The sequence below is a fragment of the Anolis carolinensis genome, chromosome 1 (assembly GCF_035594765.1).
Source record: "Anolis carolinensis isolate JA03-04 chromosome 1, rAnoCar3.1.pri, whole genome shotgun sequence".
NCBI lineage: Eukaryota > Metazoa > Chordata > Lepidosauria > Squamata > Dactyloidae > Anolis > Anolis carolinensis.
In genome coordinates, this window is record NC_085841.1 from 63,960,808 (window position 1) to 63,985,611 (window position 24,804).

The following is a 24,804-nucleotide window of genomic DNA, read 5'->3' on the forward strand; positions in this document are numbered from 1 at the left end:
CACTTGTAGCCACAGTACTTATAGCCACTTCATATTTACACAACCCACAGTTGTGTGGCACTGGAGATGTCACTACAGTATTCTCAGGAGGATGAACTGAAAAGTAAACACAGATAAAACCCAATGAAAACAATGGGACTTCAATCAAGGTGGATTAAGTCATGTCTCGCTGAAACCTTAAGATGTAAATAATATAAAGAAATATTCTTGTTTTTCAAATGAAAGTGTCTTAACACAATGAGACACCTTTTTATTAGACAAGTATTGTGAGGCGCTTTACGACTACAAACATTTGATTGCACAAAATCATTTTTGAAGAAAAAACATGGTGTTATTCGCAAAACAGTATTTGTTTCACAAAAGTTAGATGAAGAGAATAGTTTGCAAAAAATACACAAAACTTGTATTGAGAAAATACAAGAGAGAGAAAAAGTTTAGATATTGTTTGATGCTGCATCCAATAACAAGATGAAGATTTACATCTGGACTTAAGTTCAATTGATTTCAAGATGTTTACACTAAGTATGATTAAAAGTGCATCTACACTGTAGAATTGGTCCAGTTTGACTGTACTTGACTTGCCGTGGATCAATGCTTTGAAATCCTGAAAGCCGTAGTTTTGCAGGGTCTTAAGTGTTCTCTGCTAAAGAGTGCTGGTGCCTCACCAAACTATAATTCTCAGGATCCCAATGCACTGAAACATGGCAGTTCAAGTGGTGTCAAACTGCTTTCTTTCTACAATGTAGATGCGTTCTAGGTTTTGATCCATTCCACTGTGAGAGCAAGCTCCATCTTCAAACATGCCACATGGGGCTTTTGTTCCAAACTAAGGGTCTACCATAGCCATGAAAGGTTGGAGAGGCACACAAATCCCACCCTTCCCTTGTACTACAATCACTTTAGTGCGCACATGAGTGAGAAAGACAACCTATTAAAATGTGATTCAGCCTTGAAAACTGCATTTGTTCACTACTGTATTGCCCACACACTTTATCTTCTGTTAAAACAGAAGGAATAAAGAAGTTGACTCTTAATTCACTGGGGATACTTGAGGAACATACTATATATTGCTTGGCTACAAAATACAATAAAAGGAGCAGCAGTTTGATTAGCAAGTGGACTGAAATGAGAAAGAACAACACCAAATTTATGCAGGTGTAACCCGAATTTTCAGGATTTGGTTGCACTAGTCAACGGTCAAGGGAATGGAAACCTTTTAAGATTACTATGGCCGTATCTCATCATAGTTATTGTGGAGACTACCAGTACAGTAGATTCTCACTTATCCAACACTCGCTTATCCAACGTTCTGGATTATCCAACACATTTTTGTAGTCAATGTTTTCAATATAATGTGATATTTTGGTGCTAATTTTGTAAATACAGTAATTACAACATAACATTACTGGTTATTGAACTACTTTTTCTGTCAAATTTGTTGTATAACATGATGTTTTGGTGCTTAATTTGTAAAATCATAACCTATTTTGATGTTTAATAGGCTTTTTCTTAATCTCTCCTTATTATCCAACATATTCGCTTATCCAACGTTCTGCCGGCCCGTTTATGTTGGATAAGTGAGACTATACTGTAATTAACTTTAGGAAGAGAAAGTGCTTTGCTTTTGGACATACAGCACCATTCCTCAACCAAGTACCTTCCCAGCTCCCATCATCATTCTACAAACATATGTTGACATCTGCACCTCAATGCAAACATTGGAAGATCTCCACGTGGCATCAAAAATCACCATGCACAAGGAGCCACTACAGCCGATCACTGCACTGGAAACTCCATTCTGAAGATTAAAAATTCAGAAGGATAGTCACCTTTGGCATTGGATAGGAGAGAATAACATTTGTGCGCAAAGGGAAATTAAGGCGTGAAGGTGTGGGAGATTGAGTCAGGATGGAAGGCTACAGGGCGCTTTTCAAGATACACTTTCAACTGACATAGCTGTTCTACTTGTATACATCTTAAACATTAGACAAGAACGAAGCCTGGCTTACAATACAGCAGAAAGAAGGTGGTAGAAACCTGAGTGGTAGGTTGGTAGTTTTTTTTTCAAGCTACAGCTGGGAGGCACCATTTTTGCATGTTCCCCTCTCATGTAAAGAGCTCCCTATATGTAACATCAAGAACAAAAACAGCACACCAAGGCGCATGTGACAAGCTGGAGTTCTGCTCCTAGAAATAGCACCAGAAATTACTCATTTCTTTAAAAGATGCCATTTTTAAAATTTAAAAACAATAAACAAACCATCTCATGATGCTTTGCAATATGGTGGATGACAATATATATTCTTGAAAGGGAGAAGAGGAAAAAAATCCACTCCCTTAGAGATTATATGGTACACTTCTCTAATGGCACTTTTACAGGAATGCCAACAAGCACCAACACTATCGGTTGCCCTCTAAGATTACATTCCCCATCACAAGGTTTTGTTTTGCAGTGGTCTTACAAATCTATACAAAGAAAGGAGCTTCTTTGTTCTATATATTTTATTTTGTTATATTTTAATATTTCATATCTGGATTCTTTTGCTGTCCATTGCTTTATTTCTGGCAAATTATTGTCCCAAATACATGCATGCCTATTTTAAACATTTCCCCCTTAGTTATGCCATGTTTATACCAAAATTATTTCTTAATACAGTATCAGGTAACTCTGCTCAGTTCTGTTTTGCAAACCAGTAAGCAGCAACAGAAATAAGCCAGGTCAAACTAAAACATGCCTTAATTTATTTTAAATAAACATGATATATTTTGGTATTTAAGCATTGTGCTTTAATAAATCTAATTCCCCACCCCACCAATATTAATGGTTCTTCTCTTCATTGCACTTTGTTAGCATTTCCCATGAGTGTGCAGAACAAAACTGTGTGCCCCTTTAAGGCATCTTCAGACTCTCTCTCTCTCTCTCTCTCTGATCAATTTCTCAACCTTGCAGTTAATAGACATATAACAATATAGAAATACATCCAGGCCATCCTCATCATGGCTAGTCATTGAATAGAGTAATAATAATAAAATAATAATAATAATTAAAAACACTTCTAACACTTCACCATTCCAAAATACAAATACCATCTGGTTTTACAAAAAAGTGTTAGTACAAAGGCAACATTTAAAAAGAGCTGGAAAAAAAATACTATTTTAAAAAAGAAAGATTTAAAGCCAAGAACAAAACAACGAGAGAACAGAAACAGAAAAGATGCTCTTCTTCTTTCTCCAAAAGTGAGCAGATGCTACTTCAGTGTCTCTTTACCAGTTGTCCAGAAAATCAAATCCCGTCTTCAAGATAACATTACTTGAATTGCTCTGCAGGGACACAAAATTTTGACAAATTGAATGTCCGAAAGTCAGATAAGACTATGGTAAACTGAAAAATAATCAGTATAATAGACACTCCAATATCTCCAATTCCAAAAGACATGTTTATACAATAGGTTAAATAATGTCATGCAATTCAAATGGCAGCAAATAGTTGGTACATCAATGCATGTACCCAACTATTTATTTATATAACAGGTGGGAATGGTGTCCCTCCAGATGTTGTTGGTCTGTCACTTTGACCATTCCTCACAATTGACTACAACTTCCTTTGGTCTCAGTGTAGACAAGCTTTGCTTAATGCACAAAAATATTAAAAATATTTTAATTCATTTCTGTCTATGTGTATAAGGTGTATATGAAACATAAATGAATTTCATGTTTAGATCTGGTTCCTGATACAAAATATCTCATTATGTAAGTCAGTGTGGTCTAACCCATGGGCCACGGGGCGCATGCAGCCCACCAATTCATTTTTGTTGGCCCTTGCCCTTCTTACTGGAAAAATATTTTAATTTAACATTTGGAAAAAAATATTTACCCTTCTTACTGCTTTAAGTTTTTAAGAATTTGTTTTATTTCTAGAATGTCTTTGGCCCCAACATTCCTATAGTAAAGTTTGACTGGCCCTCGGGTAACTAAAGGCTGGACCACACTGATGTAAGTAATATTTTAAAAAATCCAAAATTTGGAACACCTCTGGTCCTAAGCAGTTTGAATAAGGATACCCAACCAGTACTGTATTTCTCTAATCCATGGGCAAAAAAAGATAGAAAGAGAGAGAGAAGGAAGGAAGGTGTAGGAAAGAGAAGCAAGATCAGTTAGAGTTTAGCATACCAAAATTACCTAATGTCTTTGAGCATTTGGGAAAGTATGTGTTCTGTTGGTGTGTTTCACAAAGCACTCTAATAAATAAGGCAAGGGATTAAAAATTTACCTGACCAAGCGTATGCAGATCTGAAAGAAAGCCACTATCACTGTCTTCGCTTTTGGTCCCAGTCACTGGTGACTCTTCTAATGATTCAGGAGGATTAAGGGCATTAACCGAAGGTGGAGAAGGCTGATTTTTTTCCCATTCTATTGATGTTGTGGCAAGAACTGGGGTGACCTCCTTCTCAGGCTTAGCAGCACTCAGCTTCTCTATTTTAGTTGCCTCTTTTGTACCAGATTCTTGCCTGTAGTAGGGCTGAAGGACCTTCTCGCCTTTCTCCATGGATTTGATCTGGCTTGGGGTAAGAGAATAGAACTGAGACTGTTCACCCTCACACTTGGAGCGCTCTGCATTTATCTTCCAGAATGAAGCTTCCTCCTCTTTCCTGGGTAGTATAAGCCCATCTGGGCCAGGCATTTTGCCAACTTGTGAGGACTTGGGGGGCGGAGGAGCTGGAGCAGCTTTGACAGGTTGTTTCTGTTCATTCTGTGCTGTCACTCCATTCGGTTCTTGTATGGATAGAGAAGCAATGCTGAATTCCATCTGACTCTGTTTGGAGATTTTGAAAATAAATAAATAATGAATTTCAAAATCTTTTTATGTGGCAAAAATACTTGAAGAATAAGATCTGAAAGGGCAAGTGAAGGAATTGTGAGGGTAATGGAGAAGGGGAATACATCTGATTGACTGAGGCTTAGTGCCTGATATAGAACAGCTGTGTGCAGAATTCAAAATCTGGCAGATATTAAAGTTTTTAAGGTAAGCAGAAACTGAACTTTGAATATAAAGAAACACACACACTTAAACATAAGATGCTAATAACACAGACGTGCACAGCACATTTGCATACTGATACTCTTGATTGCTATGCTTATTTTATGGGCATGGGCTGGGAAACCAAACAAAACTTGACCAGAGAAGAGATATAAAATCCTAGTTAACTTGATGACCCCAAAAAATATTTTCAAATATAAAACAAATTATCTAGAAGCAAATACACAACAATGGGAAATAGGCATATCTTGCATAAAAACACATACTTTTTCCCAGTAGTGAATTTTGTCACTCACAAGCCTAGCTGATCAGATGTTCCCATGTTCAATCAAATCCTTGAACTAGTTGAACATCAAGACACACTTCACTAGGTCTGCAGCTATGACAATTCCCTATATAAACTTTTGTATGGGATTCCATCTTGCCTCCTTTACTCTTTGACAACTCCATGAAAACTGCAGAGTGTGATAATCAAGGAATTTGAGGTACAGTGCATACTCAGTCACGAAAACCCATTAGGTGACCTTGGAAAAATCACACACTCTTAGCCTCAGAAAATCCCATGATAGGGTTAATGGAAGCATCTTGAAGGCACACCCCTAACAGTAACAACCCACCAAAATGCTCCTGAAACCTGTTCTTCTTTCTCTCTTGAGTCTTATTCCCATCTTCAGAGTTCCAGCCTAGATTCTTATTCTCCACTTATGGAGCAGAATCAGAAGGCTGATTGGACTGACTCACTTGGATTGAACGAGTTCAAACCTATAGTAGAAGCCCTCAGACTTTGGAGCTATTCTGGAAAAGCTTTCTGACTCCTGCCCCTGAGAAGACTAAGTTGAACCTTTCTTTCTAAAACAATAAGCTTGCTACATGTTAGGATAGATTGTATTCCTTCTATGTACAAACTCGCTGATCTCCGTCTTCAAGTGATACTGCTATTGGCTTCTGTAGTGTGGGATTTGGTTGGGATATGAATTAGGATGTTTTATATGAATTTACATAAAATAAAACTGAATCAGAATTTCATTCTGTAAAATATTTCAGAAATTAACAAAATTAAAATATTTCACCAAATGGAAAAAATGAAGTGCACTTAATGTGGTCCTAACCATACTCAAAACAGACTTCTCAGATTCAAAATCTATGAGAGGCTAAAATACTAGAAGAATATCTAAAGACACACATACAAAAAACCTCAACAGCAAAAACTACTTGGAATAGGCAATTAAGAGTGTCATTATGTTGATGGACTCCACATCCTAAACCAATTGCCATGTTGACTAAGAGAACAAGGGAAGGTCACATCTGCCCATTTTGGCTTTGTTGTTGCTGTGAGCTTTCAAATTATTTTGAATTCCTAAGGTGACTATCATGGAGCTTTGCTGGGACCAGAAGTATATGACTTGCCCAAAGTTACCCAGTGGGTTTCCATAGCCCAGTGCGGAATTGAACCCTGGTCTCCAGAATCATAGTCCAACACTCAATCCACTGCACCAGCTGGCTCTCGTGGTTTACATGGCATAAAAGAAGGAAGATTGAACACATATCTGTTTAAAGACACAGTTCTTTGAAAATGGTAAAACATGCTTCCAGGAACAGTCATCTGAAGGGTTTACATTATAATTTTAAAACTGCTGTATTGGACTAGTATTTTGTGTTTTCCTTAAGTAAGTGCCAGTATTTTCTGCAGAAACATCTATCAATAGAAAAAATGATAACACAATGTCAGTGAGTAAAGCCCACATAGAGTTGAGCTGGGACAAGTTGACTTTGGGCATGTTAGAATGGGATAGATTGCCAGGAACTGCTTTAGACATACAGAGAAACGACTACCAGTAACGTTCTGGGAGAGTGGGAGCCAGTCATCCAGGGGTCATCCATATCTTCGGAGAAAGGACACTCAGAAAACATTCCTGAGGCAAGGTAAAGCGGTCAACAAAGCCCTTAAGAGTGCTCTTCCAGACAAAAGTGTACTGAAACTAATGAGGGGAGAGTGGTTGAATGCTTTCAGCCTAGAATACCTGGAAGCTGTTTGCATTTCAAGCAAATTGCATGCCCTGTTTTTCTCTGTATATTTAGGCAGTAGGCAGTAATGTACCACTTAAGACATGAACCTTCCGGCCTACTAAGGATTTTTTAAAAATAAAGTTAATGGTAAAAATGGAATGCTGTAGTACTGTGATAACCTGGGTTTTTGCCCAAACTGGGAACTAAAGATAGGACATACCATCTAACCAAATGTGAGCTTTCACAGATGCCACAGTTCAAGCAGTGGAATAGAATGGGAATATCTGTCATTTCTGCCTTCCTTCAACATCCGCAAACATTGCTTCAGATGATTGTGGGAGCCTACACAGAACTTGAGGGGCTTCAGTGGGGAGGAGGGGAGAAAAGAAGGCTGCTAGTTTCAACCACTATTCTGTTCTTCCTCAAAAATCTCAGCCTGAAACATTTTTTTCATTTAGAATGTAATTGCTTCCTCTCATATTTTAGGTTAGGACTTTTTCAATTTAAACACATTCCATCTTATCACAATAATGATAATAATAATAATAATAATAATAATAATAATAATAATAATAATAATTTATTTCTTATAAACCGCCTCCATCTCCTCGAAGGGACTCGGGGCGGCTTACATGGGGACAAGCCCTAAAAACAGTTTGATATACAATTAAAACACAATACAAATTACAGGATTAAAACATAGCAAAAACAATTATTTAAAATATATTAAAATGAATGCACAACCATATCAATTACAGAGCAAAAGTGGAAGTATTCAAGTTGCATAGAAGGGGCAGGCTGTGCAACCATGGATAATAGAACCAGAGTGGAATAAAGTGCTAAGAACTGGGCAAGAACAATTGGGACTGTATAGTAAAGTGCAAGCTGGTCTATTCAAAAGCGCATTGAAACAACAATGTTTTCAAGTCTTTTCAGAGTCTGGCCAGGGTGGGTGCTAATTTGATCTCCCTCGCTTTGAATGCGATTTCCTGCTTCTTAGCAGGGGGTTGGACTGGATGGCCCATGAGGTCTCTTCCAACTCTACTATTCTATGATTCTATGATTCTATGATTCTAGGGAGAGAGTTCCAGAGCTGGGGGGCCACTACCGAGAAGGCCCTCTCCCTCGTCCCCACCAACCATGCTTGTGACGGTGGTGGAAGCAAGAGGAGAGCCTTCCCGGCAGCTCTTAGAGCCCACGCTGGTTCATAGAGCAAGATACAATCACGAAGGTAAGCAGGATCCGAACCGTTTAGGGCTTTGTAGGTCAAAACCTGCACTTCGAATGTTACACAGACAATTTCCATGATGACATTCACTAACTCTAGGCCAGGCATGGGCAAACCTTGGCCCTCCAGGTGTTTTGAACTTTAACTCCCACAATTCCTAACAGCCTACTGGCTGTTAGGAATTGTGGGAGTTGAAGTCCAAAACACCTGGAGGGCCAAAGTTTGCCTATGCCTGGCCTAGACCCTTTCAGTCCTGTGCACTAGCTGCCTGGGACAGTTCAGCTCCATAGAACAGTTCAGTTTTTTTTAAAGCTTATTTCTGGCCAGATATACTGAAGAAGAAACTTGTAGCGCACATGAGGTCACCGGACATCATACATCTGTCCCCCAGCTAGAGAGAGAGTGCCCATCCCTGTTTTAGGGTTTAATCAAGAAGGGGGCATGGAAGTCCTGGCTTTCCCAAAAGTGCCCCTTGGAGGTGATGTGCCCTGCTTCTGCCACCACAGTCAAGAGGTGGCAAAGGCCATATGAAACCAGGCAAGTACTAAACTGATATGGCTGAGCCCCACATCACAAGGAAACCAACTAAATCTGAATTGACAAATACTTGACTCTGCACTAAAAACAGAAAGGACCTTAAGAATTTGCTGAGTTATTTTTGTATCTTATTCACTTGCTGGGAATGCGGAGTATGTTGTTAAGCAGATAGCACACATAGCCAAAACAAACTGTTTGGCTTGGCAGTCTCAAAACCCGGAAAAGTGGGGAGAGGGGTTTAAATACAGAAGTAAGACTTCTAGGATGCATTTACCAGAAAGAAATGGAAGAAAAGAAAAACAACAAAAATGGCTAAATTCTACTAAAACTGAGAGTTTCAAGAAGCAAAAGCCTTAGTTAATTGAAATCAGAATTAATAGCCGGCTGCACTGATAGAGTATAGCAGACCACTGAACAGTCACTGAGGTCTGAGAAAGGTAGCAGTCTCTCTGGCTTTTAAAATAAATCCTTATAAGGGAAAAACAACTGAAACCAATCCTGCAATCTTAGAAGTTCACAAGAAATCAAGATTCCAAACATCACTAAACAGTACTTTTGTTTGGATTTCCTTTTATACACATTGCCTGTCACAGCAATTAAGTACAGCATATCCCAACTTTACACAATCAGGTGCACTACAAATGTATTGGCCATGCTTGTGGAAAGATGGGAGGTGCAGTCAAATCACATCAGAAGGGAATACATAGATTCCTTGCAAAATTCAGACTTTAGGAATGATGAGAATTAAGCTCCAGAAACCGCCTGCATTCAGATCTCTAGCTGAATGAGTTATCAAGAGTCCTATACTGTATCACTCTGGCTACCTATACAAATGTAAGCTTGGAGATTTAGCAGTAAAATGAGATGAGGATTTGGGTCCACAGCTATGGATCCTCAGATCCTAAGAACTGCTTCTGACAATGTAGTGGGCAACTGAGATTACATCAGACTGCTTTTAGAAGTTGCAAATTGATTTCATAGAATCATAGAGTTGGAAGAGACCTCACAGGCCATCCAGTCCAACCTCTTGCCAAGAAGCAGGAAAGTCACATTCAAAGCACCCCAGACAGATGACCATTCAGCCTCTGCTTAAAAGTCTCCAAAGAAGGAGACTTCTTCATGTTCTACTTCATTAGATTGTATACTACCCTGTAGTTAGTCTACATATTGCTGCTTTCAAACTGATTAGAAAAGTCTGGGCAACACTTGAATTTCATGGGCAAATATTGAAAAGAGAGATGGTTTCTATAAACAGCTATATATACATTCATCTCATTCCTAAATTCTCTAGAGTTGCTGTGAGAGGTTTTTCTCATTACAACCTTCAATGCCCTTTTAATTGGAGACAACAGAAACTGAACCTTCTCCAAGAATATGTGCTATTACTGAGCTACAGCCAAAAAAAGGTTCCAATTTTATATCCAGCATAGCACTCACCTCCTCTTTTAAAACCTTCTATTACTGCAATACAGTCCACCCAAATTGTCAATGTCACAGTCATCTGAAACATATATAGGCACTTCCTACCAATCTGACAGGTCAAGTATTGTATTTTGAGAGTGGTGGTTATGAAAGCACAACTGCCTAGAAGCAGAATGTTTTCTTAGCCATTAAATAAAAATGCTATCTTAATCCAAGTCCTATTTTGAAAATGTTGGTTTCCCAACATGACCATGTTCCAAAAATATGAACTGCTAGAAGTATAGTAATTATAGATTTGGGTCATGACTTTGTTACTTCCCGAGTCCTGAGGACCATATGGTATGCTCTGGAATACACATATAAAGATAAATCTGGCCTTCCCTCTTGTTGCTTCTCTGTTCTAATCACAGTTGCTGCTTCACAAAGAACTGTCACCTCATGAGAAAAGCAACAGGCAGCTGTTTGCAGTACTCAGCTCAGATCTAGAATTTCAGATATTGCATGTCATTCTCCTCCTCAAACAAAATTCATTCAGGTCAAGAAAATTAAAAAAAGGCACAAACGTGTGCATACACACATTGAGGAGAAGAGAAAAAGAGAAGAGTTGGAAGTGACCACAAGAGCCATCCAGTCCTACCCCTGCTATGAAGGGACACAGAATCATAACACTCTCCACAGAAGGCCATCCAACCTTTATTTGAAAACCTCAAAAGAATAGGGCTCCACCACACTTTGAAGCAGCATCTTTCATTGTCAAACAACGCATACCATCAGAAATATCTTCCTAATGTTTAGGTGAGAAAGAAAATATGTGAGGGGAAGTCATAGGGCGGAGGGTGCAAGCTTGTTTTCTGTTGGCCTGGAGACTAGGACATGGAAGAACAGCTTCAAACTACAGGAAAGAAGATTCCACCTGAACATTAGGAAGAATTTCCTAACTGTGAGAGCTGTTCAGCAGTGAAACTCTCTGCCCCCGAGTGTGGTGGAGGCTCCTTCTTTGGAGGCAATTAAACAAAGGCTGGATGGCCATCTGTTAGGGGAGCTTTAAAAGCAATTTTCCTGCTTCTTGGCAGGGAGTTGGACTGGATAGCCCACGAGGTCTCTTCCAACTCTATTATTCTATCAAAGATGACAGGAAATGTGAGACACAAAAAGCCCACACAGCTGCTCAAAGACCATGCAAAGATGACAGGAGAATAAAGAGTGAAAAAGGAAAGAATTAAAATTTCACTGAAATAGATAGCATACAGGTTTTCACACCGAATGGCCTTTTGGGTTCTTCTAAGACCACCATTATTACAATACTGCATAAAAATGTTCTAACTGCTGCAACATTAACACTTCCCGGGGTGAACATGGATTTTCCCATTTTTTCTTCTTTTCTCCATCACAATTTTCTTGTCCAGGTGAAGTGCTGTTCTTATAGCAAGTGGCAAAGAAGAGAATATATGGACTAAAAAGTATCCAGGGAAGGGGGTACAGCAGAGAGGAAGGGGGCCAACCCCTTTTCTTGCAGGAAAGTCAAAGTCCTTCTATAAGAGATAATAACTTCAAAACATCTAGAAATTTAAATTAGTGATCTTTTCTAATTAATGCACTCACTTCCCCCCATTGGAGTGTGTTGCTGACTAGACCACTGACATTCCAGATACTGCGTTTCCAAACTGGTTCCAGATTCTCCTTGCAACTGGAAAAAAACTTCACAGAAAAGACTAGCACTAGAGCTATTCAATTTGTCTACTTTTAAAACCTCACTATGACAAGACTATTATCACACTTTTAATTACTGGTAAAATAATGAAACATGCTATAATCACAAGCTACAACTTCCTCAAAACCCAAACTAGAATGGAAAATATAGACCAAACTTGTAATATGAGCCTCTTTTTATAGAGAAAAGTGGAATAATAACAATAATAATTTTCCTGTTTTGCAATTATATTTAGGTAATCCTGTTGAAGAGAACTTTTAAAAAAATGAAACATCCTCCCCACACACCCTCAGCTCTAAACTGCTATGACTGAGAACAGGTGATATATTAAAATAATCAACTTTTCATTTATATAATGATTTCTGAATGTCCAGTGGCCTACATATTTGTCCTCTTTACATCCTTTGCAAAAGTCCTGTATTGCACAGCAACATTACTGCAAATGAGATGAAGCTGAAAAAGGTGGAGAAGTGACAAATGGGGCATGCTATGTTGCCTTTGTTACAGTTTAAATCAGGGAACCTGTTGACTCAAGAGTTCACAGTTTTAACTGCTATGCTACACCAGCTTTAGCTGCAAATAAGGGGAGGATAGTCACTGATTATTCATTGGAGCTACATGTAGCTGCATCATGTTTTGAGTGTGCATTCAGGAAGGAATACCTGGGTTGAAGTCTCTACACAGCCATGGCACTTGTGGGTGACTTTGAACCAGTCATTGCCATCACTTCACCTAATCTAGTTTTCAGTGTGGTTGGGAAGCTCATGAAGCAGTGGATCTCTGTGCTTCTCTGATCATTGAAGGACAAAGCAGTGATAAAAAGGCAACTGTAAATTTCAATAATGATTATACTGGCCAACACACATTTTGGTGCCTCAAATTTTAGCCCTGTTTTGGGGTATATTTGACCAGCTGATTCCAAAAATGGCACCAATCCCCCCCCCCCTTTTACCTCTAGTTTTTGAGATAAAGAACATATGGCATCTGCCAGTCACCATCTGCTTGCCCATAGAAAACTAAGGTAACCCTATCTAAGAAAGTAGAGTTGATGCGATCTAGAGCTGATGCAGCCTATCCAATGCAATTTTCTGAACTAGCACCCCAAATAACCCCAGGAACAAGCCTAAAAGACAAAACACCAAGAACAATTCTTTTTGTTGGGCTATGTTATTTTTATTCACACTCATTTCAAGAACACAATGTTCATTTTTATACAGTGTTGGCAAAGATATAGTCAGTGAATCCATGTGCAATGACCTGCAACCTATCTGTTAAACAGAAAATCTGCATTCACTTTGAACAACTGATCCAACTTGACCATGGTGTCAAAAGCACTTAAGACTGCTAGAAGGTGAAGTAAATTTATAGAAGAATAAAACAGCTTAGTAAACTTACTTTAGTTTCCCATGAGAAAGGAGCTGAATGCTCATCTTGCCAGGTGATATCCTGAAATAAAAATAAAGTATAATTATGCACTAATAAGCACAATGTTGTAAAGACCAGAAGGAATTGTACAATGACCTGTAAGACAGAAGGATGTTTCCAGAACAAAGCATGTTTTGCATAACACCCAGAGTCAGAAAACACAAAATGGAATTAAAATGTTCTAGTTCAAAAGAAAAGTTGTACTTCTTGTAGTGCAGAGTATTTCTTGATCCCAATGATCCCTAAAATCCACTCAATAAAAAGTCCTGTAAAGGGGGAATCTACTAGCAGAATATGTGGGATATTTTTTTTCAATACATAAAATAGGATGGAACAAAAAAGTAATTCAGTGACACAGTGCAACAGATTTTCCAATTCCAGTCACCTTTTGTGTGTATGGAAAAAGAGAAATACATGTATATGTAGCTGAAATTTGTAATAGTTCAAAATGTTCACATTAAAAAAGCTTCAGAATGCCAAAATTGTTAAGTCTACTCCTGTGTGCATTCTGAAATATCATGTTTACCTTGTCTTAGCGGAAGAAATTTAATTAATTAAGATGGAGCTACTCAAACCAGATTTGCATAGGAAGGATAATAATATAGACGATAGCTTTGATGGTGTGGTGAGTGAATTAGAACCAGACATCCTGAGGAGTGAGGTTGAATGGGCCTTAAGAAGCATTGCTAACAACAAGGCAGTAGGAGACGATGGGATCCCAGCTGAGCTGTTTAAAATCTTGGAAGGTGATGCTGTCAAGGTGATGCATGCCATATGCCAGCAAATATGGAAAACACAAGATTGACCATCAGATTGGAAAAAATCAATTTATATCCCCATACCAAAAAAGGGAAATGCTAAAGAATGCTCAAACTTCCGTACAGTGGCACTTATTTCCCATGCCAGTAAGGTAATGCTCAAGATCCTGCAAAGCAGACTCCAGCAATACATGGAGCGAGAGTTGCCAGATGTCCAAGCTGGGTTTAGAAAAGGCAGAGGAACGAGAGACCAAATTGCCAATATCCGCTGGATAATGGAGGAAGCCAGAGAGTTTCAGAAAAACATCTACTTCTGCTTTATTGACTATTCTAAAGCCTTCAACTGTGTGGATCATAATAAACTATGGCATGTTCTTGGTGGTATGGGGATACCAAGTCACCTTGTCTGTCTCCTGAGAAATCTGTATAAAGACAAAATAGACACAGTAAGAACAGATCACGGAACAACAGACTGGTTCAAGATTGGGAAAGGAGTGCGGCAGGGCTGCATTTTCACTCTCCCTATTCAACTTGTATGCAGAACACATCATGCGACATGCGGGGCTTGAGGAATCCAAGGCCGGAGTTAAAATTGCTGGAAGAAACATTAACAACCTTAGGTATGCAGATGATACCACTCTGATGGCCGAAAGCGAGGAGGAGCTGAGGAGCCTTATCACCAAGGTGAAAGAAGAAAGTGCAAAAGCTGGGTTGCAGTTAAACGTCAAGAAAACCAAGATCATGGCAACTACACCTATTGATAACTGGCAAATAGAGGGAGAAAACGTGGAGGCAGTGACAGACTTTATATTTCTAGGCGCGAAGATCACTGCAGATGCAGACTGCAGCCAGGAAATCAGAAGACGTTTACTTCTTGGGAGGAGAGCAATGGCCAACCTTGACAAAATAGTGAAGAGCAGAGACATCACACTGGCCACGAAGGTCCGCATAGTCAAAGCAATGGTATTCCCCATAGTAACCTATGGGTGCGAGAGGTGGACAATAAGGAAGGCTGAGCGAAGGAAGATAAGATGCTTTTGAACTCTGGTGCTGGAGGAAAATCCTGAGAGTGCCTTGGACCGCAAGAAGATCCAACCAGTCCATCCTCCAGAAAATAATGCCCGGCTGCTCACTGGAGGGAAGGATATTAGAGGCAAAGCTGAAGTATTTTGGCCACATCATGAGGAGACAGGAAAGCTTGGAAAAGATCACGATGCTGGGGAAAATGGAAGGAAAAAGGAAGAGAGGCTGACCAAGGGCAAGATGGACGGTATCCTTGAAGTGACTGGCTTGACTTTGAAGGAACTGGGGGCGGTGACGGCCAACAGGGAGCTCTGGCGTGGACTGGTCCAAGAGGTCACGAAGAGTCGGAGACGACTAAACGACTGAGCAGCAGCAACTCAAACCAGAAGATCCCCTTAACTGGCAAAATTTAGGATCTGGCTATGGCCTTGATAAATAAATCCAGAATTTGATGCAAACTGAAATTCATGAATGACTACATGCCTCTGTTTAGATCAGTATATCAACTTTGTTCTGACGCCGATGATATAGAAGAAGACAGTTGTCATCTCATTCTGTATCAAGTAACTGATACACTGTCAAAGTGTAGGATTTACAGACATGGACATTAGCGTGGTCATCAGTTATTATTTCATATGCCTTTCAGAGTTTGCTCAGTAAGTGAAAAGGTTCTTTGCTTTTGGCCTCTTTAAGCAGCATCCTTCAGAGGTCAGCCACAGGTGAGTTAAGTCAGAACTACTGCTGCTGATAAATGAAAGCAGACTGAATCCTCTCCTGCCCTGTGCAAAAGGACAAAAGCCATTTCAGATTTATCTTTTGACTGTTTGAAATGTTGGAATGCTCTGGGTTGTGCATGCTCTGACTCTTGTGTTAACATGCAAAAGCTTCCTAGTTGTCACAGAACTACAGTACATGGTTGTGAAAAACAACAACTGCTAAAGAAAACTTTTATTGGGTCCAATACGCAGAAAGATTACTCTGTTGGATATTGCGAAGTCCATTTTTTTCCATTCCACCGCATTACATGGCAGTTAAGATATCTAAGGCTACATCTACACTGCCGTATAATGCAGTTTCAGAATGCAGTTTAACTGCATTGCATTTGATTATGTGCATTTATAATGTCTTATAATGCAGTCTAATGCAGATATACTGCATTATATGGCAGTGTAGATGAGACCGAAAAGATACTTTGGAAATATATGAACTATGGCATTTATATAGGAGATATAGGCCACAATAACAGGCTAAAACCTTTCTTCTGAAGCAGGCTTTAAAAGGAGAGAGTTTTAAAGATCATGATAAGGGGTGCTGTGTTTTATGTAGTTTGAACAATTTTTAAATGGTTTTATTGGTTTGAACTATGTATTTTTAAATATGTCCTGTGTTTAATTCTATCTTAACATTTGTATGCTTTAGGTTTTAATTTACGTATTGTATGATTTTTAATGTTAGCTGCTTTGAGTCTCCTTTGGGAGAGAAAAAGTAGGATTTAAGTGTATAACAACAACAACAACAACAACAATAACAACAACAACAACAACAACAAGTTGAATACTCATTTCCTTAGAGGGCCTTCAGGTAATTTCATAAGGTACTTCTCTCTGCTGGACCCCAATTTCACCAAAAAGAAAATATAGAGAGGAAAGAGAAGAGAGAACAGAGTATGAACAGAGAGAGCTGGTACCCAAGCAGAGTGAGAAAAATAAAGAAAAGGTGCATCACTCAAAAAAAAAAAAAAAAGGGAGGGAGGGAGGGAGGGAGGGAGAGAGAGAAAGAGCAACAGAAGAAAGAAGAGCACCAGGGTTGAGGACCATGGGGTTTCTAACCCTTCTTGAAGCTGGATACTTTAGAATAAATCCCTTAGGATATTTAAATCATAAAAATAGGTTTTTCTCTCATCCCCAACAAGTCAGACGTGGAGCCAAGGAATTTGGCTTTTGTCCCCTAGTAGTGTATTTAAAGAGCTGGAGCCTTTCTTGTTGGCTTCTGTGCATTTGAGTTCATGACAAAAATCCCATACACAAACAAGAATTTGGTCACAGTGCTAACCTCAGCAGCCAGCTGTAAAACATCAAAATATAGAGAAATATGCAATTTAACAGTAACATCCAGGCAGCTTTGGGGGAAGGGAGGCACTGGAATTTTAAGCTGAGGGAAGACACTGGTATCTTTCTTTCTTGATAGCAGATGACATAAACTAAAATCGGATCATCCATCACAGTGCCGAAGAGCCAAATAACTGCACTGTTATCCAAGTTGGCATAAAAGAGTTCTCTGTTGGAAACTCCACAAATCTTACAGTAGCAGATCTATCATGAAACAGGATTTTGAATCATACTGGAGAAACACACAAAGAGACAAAAGTTTAGGAAAAAAGGGGGGAAGTATCTTCAGTATCCCCACCCCACCTCGCTGTGTGTGTGTATGTGTGGAAGTACCTTCAACATTTACTTTAAAATGATGAAATGAACTTGGATCCCTTCCTAAAAAGAAGGATGGAAGAAGAATACAAAAGAAAGAAACGTAGCAACCTCTTTAAGAGTTACTTTTTTCCTTTTTGTATGAGTTTCTGTGGCTATAAGCCCACTTCTTTGGATGGTGTATCGAGTGTATGCATTCAAAAGTGTGGGTTTATAGCCATGAAAGCTCATACAAACATAAAAATCAGTTAGTCTTAAATATGATGCCACATTTTTTCTCCTCCTTCCTTCTTTTTTATGTTGAAAAAGACAAATAAGGCTCCTTCTGTGAAAATTACTTCTATATTTCTCTTTTTCATTAGGGATTGTTACATATGCAATTTCTAATACAAATGGGAAGTTAAAAAATGTAGCTCATGCATGACTTAGGTCACATGCTATGCAAGGTCTTATTTGGCAGGACTATGCATATTAAGATCATGTGTGGTAAACACACTAGTAGCCTGTCCTGTCCCTTCCATTTATCTTTCTGTGGCAGTCCCACACATGTTGGAAGACAAACCTATAAAGCAAATTCAGATTGCTGAATATGCAGAGGAGACAACCACCCACTGAGAGCTCCCTGCTGTGAGTGTCTGCCTTTCAACATATGGGGCATGGCACATGGATGCGACACAGAAATAAGCATTCAGTTGCCCAGGATTCGTAAGAAGTTTTAATTAGTGCTCGGTTATTAGATCCTCCCAAAAAAGTATATTGATACTTCCTTGCTACAGCATGATCTTCACACTTAACATTTACCTACATCAAATCAGTGTATGTAAGCTTTAGAGCAGAGCTTTCCAAACTTCTCATGTTGGTGACTCGTTTTTTAGACATGCATCCTTCCACAACAGAGTAATTCAGTTTTACTGGTACTCTGGAGGCTAAACCAAGCTCTTATAAGAGTTTCAGACTGTGTGTGTGTGTGTGTATTCCAAGTTCCATCTTTACTGTATAAATGAGGTTGGAATTTTTTTTCTTTATTCTTATGTACTACAGTACAGTTTATTCTTTTGTAGTTTCCTCTACAGCTACTCCATGTGGTTCATCACAAAAATGATTATCAAAGGATTTTCTTTTCTTAATTAGATTTTTTTTTCATTTTAGTGGCAATTGCTGCAAGTCAATCAACAAACTGCATACTTCTCTATATTTTTCACGTGACACACCTAGGGATTACAGGCAACACACTAGTGTAACCTGACACACAGTTTGGAAAGCTCTGCTTTAGAGTATTCCATCCATCCTTGGTCAAGAGTTACCCAATATCCTCTTGCTTAAGTCCAGAAAGTTTAGTCAGATAATCAATCCCAAAACCTGGTTGTCTTATCCAAGGATCAACGAGAGTACTGCACCTCAACTATTGTAAAAATATAACCATGCCCTTCTATGAGTAGAATGATGAAAGATGAATCTAAAAGAAGCACCAATACCCTTTACTCTCTCCACCATGGTTGCCACTTTTGGCTGTTTGAATACCTAGTGAGAAAGTGGCAGCACTGGCCAGAAGCAGCTGGCCTTTTGACGTGGCATTGATTCATCCTCCTCTCTGTTGAATGACCCTCAACTTATCTATGGGTCATATCCATAACTTTGACCTCAAAACTTGTTCTCAGCATATACATGAGTATACACTGTATTCTCAATCAGAATGATAACCACATGAGCAGCAGTGCTTGGCACTTCTCATATTCCAAAATGCACACCTTCAAGTCCCCTATCAGTGCATGGCCCTTGTGGTCTCTTCCATCTTTGTACTTTTATTATTCAGTTTTTTAAAAATTCTCAAATATTTGTAGAATCAAAAAGACACTCCTAAAAATTAATGGCAAATAGTAATATCATTCAACATTTTGATAGCATGGGAAACAGAAGATGCAACCTGACCTTACCATATGGATCAGAAACGGCACTTCCTATATGATTACATCTATCTAGAGTTAATTCAACATCCCACTTCTTTCAAATTGAATGCAATTGCAAATTCAGAAGGCACTAGCTCACCGTGCGACCAGACTCAGGAAATCTGTTTTGACAGTCACTGCCTTAGAGGAGTGAAAACCTATCACAACAATGCCGCACAACATGAGTTTAATCACAGAAGTTTTCCTCCCAAAGCTCTGCTTAAATGTAATTTTTAAACAGGGTTTGTCAATCTCACTTGCCTGCTTCGTGAAAAAGCAGCCAGACCATGAGAGAGATGATCCCAAGGCTTCCCCTAATGCTTGGAATTGTAAGGAATTGTAGGAAGAGCTGCTCTTGAAAGACTACAATTCACAGAATCCTGCTTCCAAGCTCTGAAAAGTGATCCCCCTTCCCCAGCCTTGTGACTGCCCTTAGCTCTCTGTCTGCTGGATACAAACAGTGCCAAATCACAGCTCTATTTTCCTTTTCTGGCTCCAGCAACGAGGGACAGGCATAGACTTGTTTCAGCACCTGCCAGGCAGGTGGAGTTCAGACTGCTGTGACAAAGGCAAGCTTTTGTGCCTCTGAACTGGAGGTGATAAAGGTAGCTTGGCTTGTTCTTCCACCTGTCAGGTTCTTGGAACTTCAACCACCTGGTGAAGGCAGATACACAGCCATTCACCTCATAGCTGAGATGGAATTGAAAGACTGGAACAAATGCATCTGTTTCCAACCTCCTGCTATGAGGCAGTTGCATGTCCTGGGGCCCTTTCACACTATACAACCCTAGCACTATGATTCTACTTTAGCTGCCATAGCAACATCACAGGGAATCTGAGAGCTTGCAGGCTGATGAGGCACTACAGCTCTCTGAGAACTGCAAGTATGTATGCATGTGTCATCAAGTCATCTGTCAACTTATGTTGACACCATGAATTTTATAAGGTCTTTTAAGCAATGAATACTCACAAATGGGTTTCCCAGTTCCTTACTCTGAAAATATAGCATACAGCATTTTGTATGTACAGTAGAGTCTCACTTATTCAACATAAACGGGCCGGCAGAACGTTGGATAAGTGAATATGTTGGATAATAAGGAGAGATTAAGGAAAAGCCTATTAAACATCAAATTAGGTTATGATTTTACAAATTAAGTACCAAAACATCATGTTATACAACAAATTTGACAGAAAAAGTAGTTCAATATGCAGTAATGCTATATAGTAATTACTGTATTTACGAATTTAGCACCAAAATATCACGATGTATTGAAAACTTTGATTACAAAAATGCGTTGGATAATCCAGAACGTTGGATAAGCGAGTGTTGGATAAGTGAGACTCTACTGTATTTGTGGTCTCCCATCCAAGTACTAATTAGGACTGGCCCTGGTTAGCTTCCAAGATGTGGTCCCCAGATGTTTTCAGCCTTCAGCTCCCAGAAATCCTAACAGCTGGTAAACTGGCTGGGATTTCTGGGAGTTGGGAGGCCAAAAACATCTGGGGACCACAGGTTGAGAACCACTGCTTTAGGATATTTTGTCAGATGAGAATTCTAAGCAATTCTTCCTAAACTGCAAATCCCAGGATTCCATAGGATGCTCCCTTGATAGTTAAATGGAATCACAACACAACATGGTTTGGGTCTAGGTTTAGCATTACAGGCTGCCCCTGTACAAACATCCGACTCAGTTAAGAATGGGGGAAGGCAACATGAAGTGAGAGAAATTTACCCCTTGGAAGGGAAATTCACCCCTGAAAGAGTTATTATCACGGGGAAAAGAGTTCTCAACTGAAGCTTTATCACTAATCCTTATTTCTACAACAAGCCACATTTTTCAAAATCTAATTCTCACTGGGACAGAAAGTGCGGTGAAATCTTCCGAACAGGGACACAGACAGCAAAACAAACACCACAGTGATATTAAGCCTATCTGTCTGTCTATCTACCTACCTATCTATCCATCTGACTGGAGTTACACTTAAAAACGTACTTGTTCCAAATTACATACAAATTCAGCTTAAGAACAAACCTACAGAACCTATCTTGTTTGTAACTTGGGGGCATGGTTTGGGTCCAGGTTCCCTGCAAGATCACTTCTTCCTGTACAATCTGCCCCATATATTGTAGTCCTTCAAGGGATGTTTACTTTAAAAACTAAGATGAGACTAGTAATTGTCACCTAGAGGAACTTTTCATCAGTCACCCCTATACTGTGGAATGACGTGCCAGAAGAGATTTGACAGCTAAACATGCCATCTGAATTTTTAAAAGTATTAAACACATATCTCTTCTGGCAGACTCACCCAGTCAATTTTAAATTGACATTTTAAAGTTTATATATGATTTTAATGTGCAATAGATTGTGTTTTAATCTTATGTTTATGTGTTTTAAGTGGATTTTAGGTGGATTTAGTATTTTAATCTATTTATTTTGAGTCAAAAGCATTGCATAAATAAGTATAAAACTGATAAAAATAGAGGGAACACAAGTGGTTAAGTAATTTTTGTCCAAAAACGGGCAAGAGTGACCACATTGTATGTGGCTGTAAACAATTCTTCCTCTGTGCATGAGGCAGGGCATTGTGGACAAGAATACATATGCAGAGTTGTTTGTTCTGCTCCACAGTCGCACAAGGTGGAGGATTCTTCTAGGCCGTGCAATTTTGCCAGATTGTCTTTTGATCCGTCCGCTTTGCTCTTAGTCTGTTCAGGGACTTCCAAGTTGCCCATTCTTGGTTTGCCCTGGAGGAAAACTGTGTTCAACCTTATTTCTCTCACAATTGGCAACAACTACCTGTCACACATTTGGGGGGGGGGGGGGGGCAATGCCAGCTAGCTTGTAGCGTTTACCAACAGGCGTAAGACATCCTGTGGTTAATCTGCATGTTTCATTCAGTACTATGTTCACCTGCTTCGCATGGACAGACTTGTGCCAAACAGGGCAGGCATACTCAGTATGGCTTTTAAACATTTTTAATTTTAATCTATGTAACCCACCTTGAGTCTAATAACAACTGTATACTGTGAAAGGGCCCCAAAACAGTACTCTTTTTAAAAGCCAAGCTCTAGTCTGACAAATACAGTAATATCAAGAATAGTATACATTCCATTCTGAAATACAGTAATGCCAATTGAGTAATTGGACAGGGAAAACAAAGAAATCTTATTTCTAGCCACTGTTACGTGCTATGTACTGTTTTCCTCATGTTTTAATCTCTGTTTTAAAATTGTGCTCTCCTTTAGAGAAACAAATATTTCATTCTGCTCCAATACCAAATTTTGTTAATCAGGAGCATGATTTTGTATCATTTAATTATTCACTCGGCAGAGAAAGGATTACAAAAGCACATCAGAAGTAATTAAGAAAATTCTCTCCATCCAGCTGTTTAACAGGGATTGCAGGGGAGATTCCTACCACCCAGCTTCACAATAAGAGGGTTTAAGATACGGCTGGGTGTTTTTAAGAAAAGATGGGAAAGTGCACAATTTCAGTTTTATTTTCAAACTTCCTGCAAACTCAGAACAGATCATTTTAGTTTTATTCGGCAGAGAGGGTTTTATTTGTGAAACACCCACACTCTGTGGCAGAAGAATAGTGCAAGCAAGATGAAAATGGCAAGAGAAAACACATGCTGAGCGTATGCAAGTTCATACTGTGAAATCTGGAGGACTGCACACTTTCAGCCATAGACAACGCTATGACAGCTTCACCTTAGAGTAGTCATAGGTAGGAAATGACTTAAAGGCACAGATCAACAAAAAGCACCAGAGGAAAAAGTTATGCTCTAAGATATACAGATTCTTTTACAAAAGAAAAGGACAAGAAGTGGAGCAATTAAATTAAGAAGCCAACTGGAGGAAATTGCATGGGGTTGTTGTATGTTTTCCGGGCTGTATGGCCATGTTCCAGAAGTATTCTCTCCTGACCTTTCACCCACATCTATGGCAGGCATCCTCAGAGGTTGTGAGGTATGGAGAAACTAAGCAAGGAAGATTTATATATCTGTGGAAAGTCCAGGGTGAGAGAAGAACTCTTGCCAGTTGGAGGCCAGTGTGAATGTTGTAGTTAATCACCTTAATTAGCATTGAATAGCATCATCTCCTGGCTTCTTCCTGCCTGGGGGCATCCTTTGTTCAGAGTCATTAGCTGCCCCTGATTGATTCATGTCTGGAACTCCTCTGTTTTCAGAGTGTTGCTTCTTATTTGCTGTTCTGATTTTTGAGTTTTTTAAATACTGGTAGCCAGATTTTGTTCATTTTTATCGTTTCCTCCTTTCTGTTGAAGTTGACCACATTCACACTGGCCTCCAACTGACAAGAGTTCTTCTCTCACCCTGGACTTTCCACAGATATATAAACCTTCCTCGCTTAGTTTCTCCATACTTCACAACCTCTGAGGATGCCTGCCATAGATGTGCCATAGATGTCAGGAGATAATACTTCTGGAACATAGCCATACAGCCTGGAAAACATACAACAACCCTGTGATCCCGGCCATGAAAGCCTTCAACAACATAGGAAATTACATGCTTTTTCGTGGTGATGGAAATGCAATATGAAAAGTATTTTTAAACAGATACATGCAACTGTCTGCTTATTCCCTGAGAGGATGAGAATTATTTTCCCAAATTTTCCAACACTAACTCAAAAATTAATTTCAACATTTGAAAATGAGGTTTAGGCATCCAAAGAAAAAGACTATGGAAAGTTATCAAGGAAAGGCGAACCCAGCTAAATATAAAAGTCTGAAGTATCAGTAATTTTGAACATTTCATCTCTGCAATGTTAGAAATCTAAAGAATTAACCAACATTTCATTTGGGGAAAGAGAATTTCTATTTGAGGGACAAAACCATTATTTTTCTGTGTGTATAGCTACAATCCTGCACCTTTCAACCTATCATCTCCCCTAAGAGCCAGAATGGGGATACACAAGACCTGGAGGGCTATTTTTGTGATCTAGACCTTAGGAGATCACACTAGTACCCAGAAGTGATATTTCAAGCAGATAGAAACCACATTGAGAGCTTTTTAAAAAGCAGAGGAGGGGATAGTTTCAAGGGCTGAGCAACCTCCTCAGTCCATTTTCAGCTGAATGCAGTCTTTCCCCTATCAAAAGGACTCAAGGAGCCCCTGGGACAAAGAATGTACAAACTCTATGACAAAACATTGTCCAGAGGCCCATATCTGACCTATAGGCTTTTTTAAAGATCTGGAATAAGAAATTCTGTGTATGACACAGCTTGAGTATCCCTTATCCAAACTGCTTCAGACCGTTTCGGA

General features: G+C 39.2%; 1 protein-coding gene across 1 annotated transcript in view; it reads right to left on the reverse strand.

Annotated features, from left to right (window-relative positions):
• Window positions 1-235: 235 nt before the first annotated feature.
• c1h1orf198 (chromosome 1 C1orf198 homolog) overlaps window positions 236-24,804 on the reverse strand; it is a 30,343-nt gene continuing 5,774 nt past the window's right edge. The window contains exons 2-4 of the mRNA XM_003215872.3: window positions 13,339-13,389; window positions 4,271-4,813; window positions 236-3,321 (exon numbers count right to left, since the gene is read on the reverse strand). Coding sequence (XP_003215920.1) covers window positions 3,265-3,321; window positions 4,271-4,813; window positions 13,339-13,389 — 651 coding nt within the window. The 3' untranslated portion in view covers window positions 236-3,264. The remainder of the gene's footprint in view (window positions 3,322-4,270; window positions 4,814-13,338; window positions 13,390-24,804) is intronic.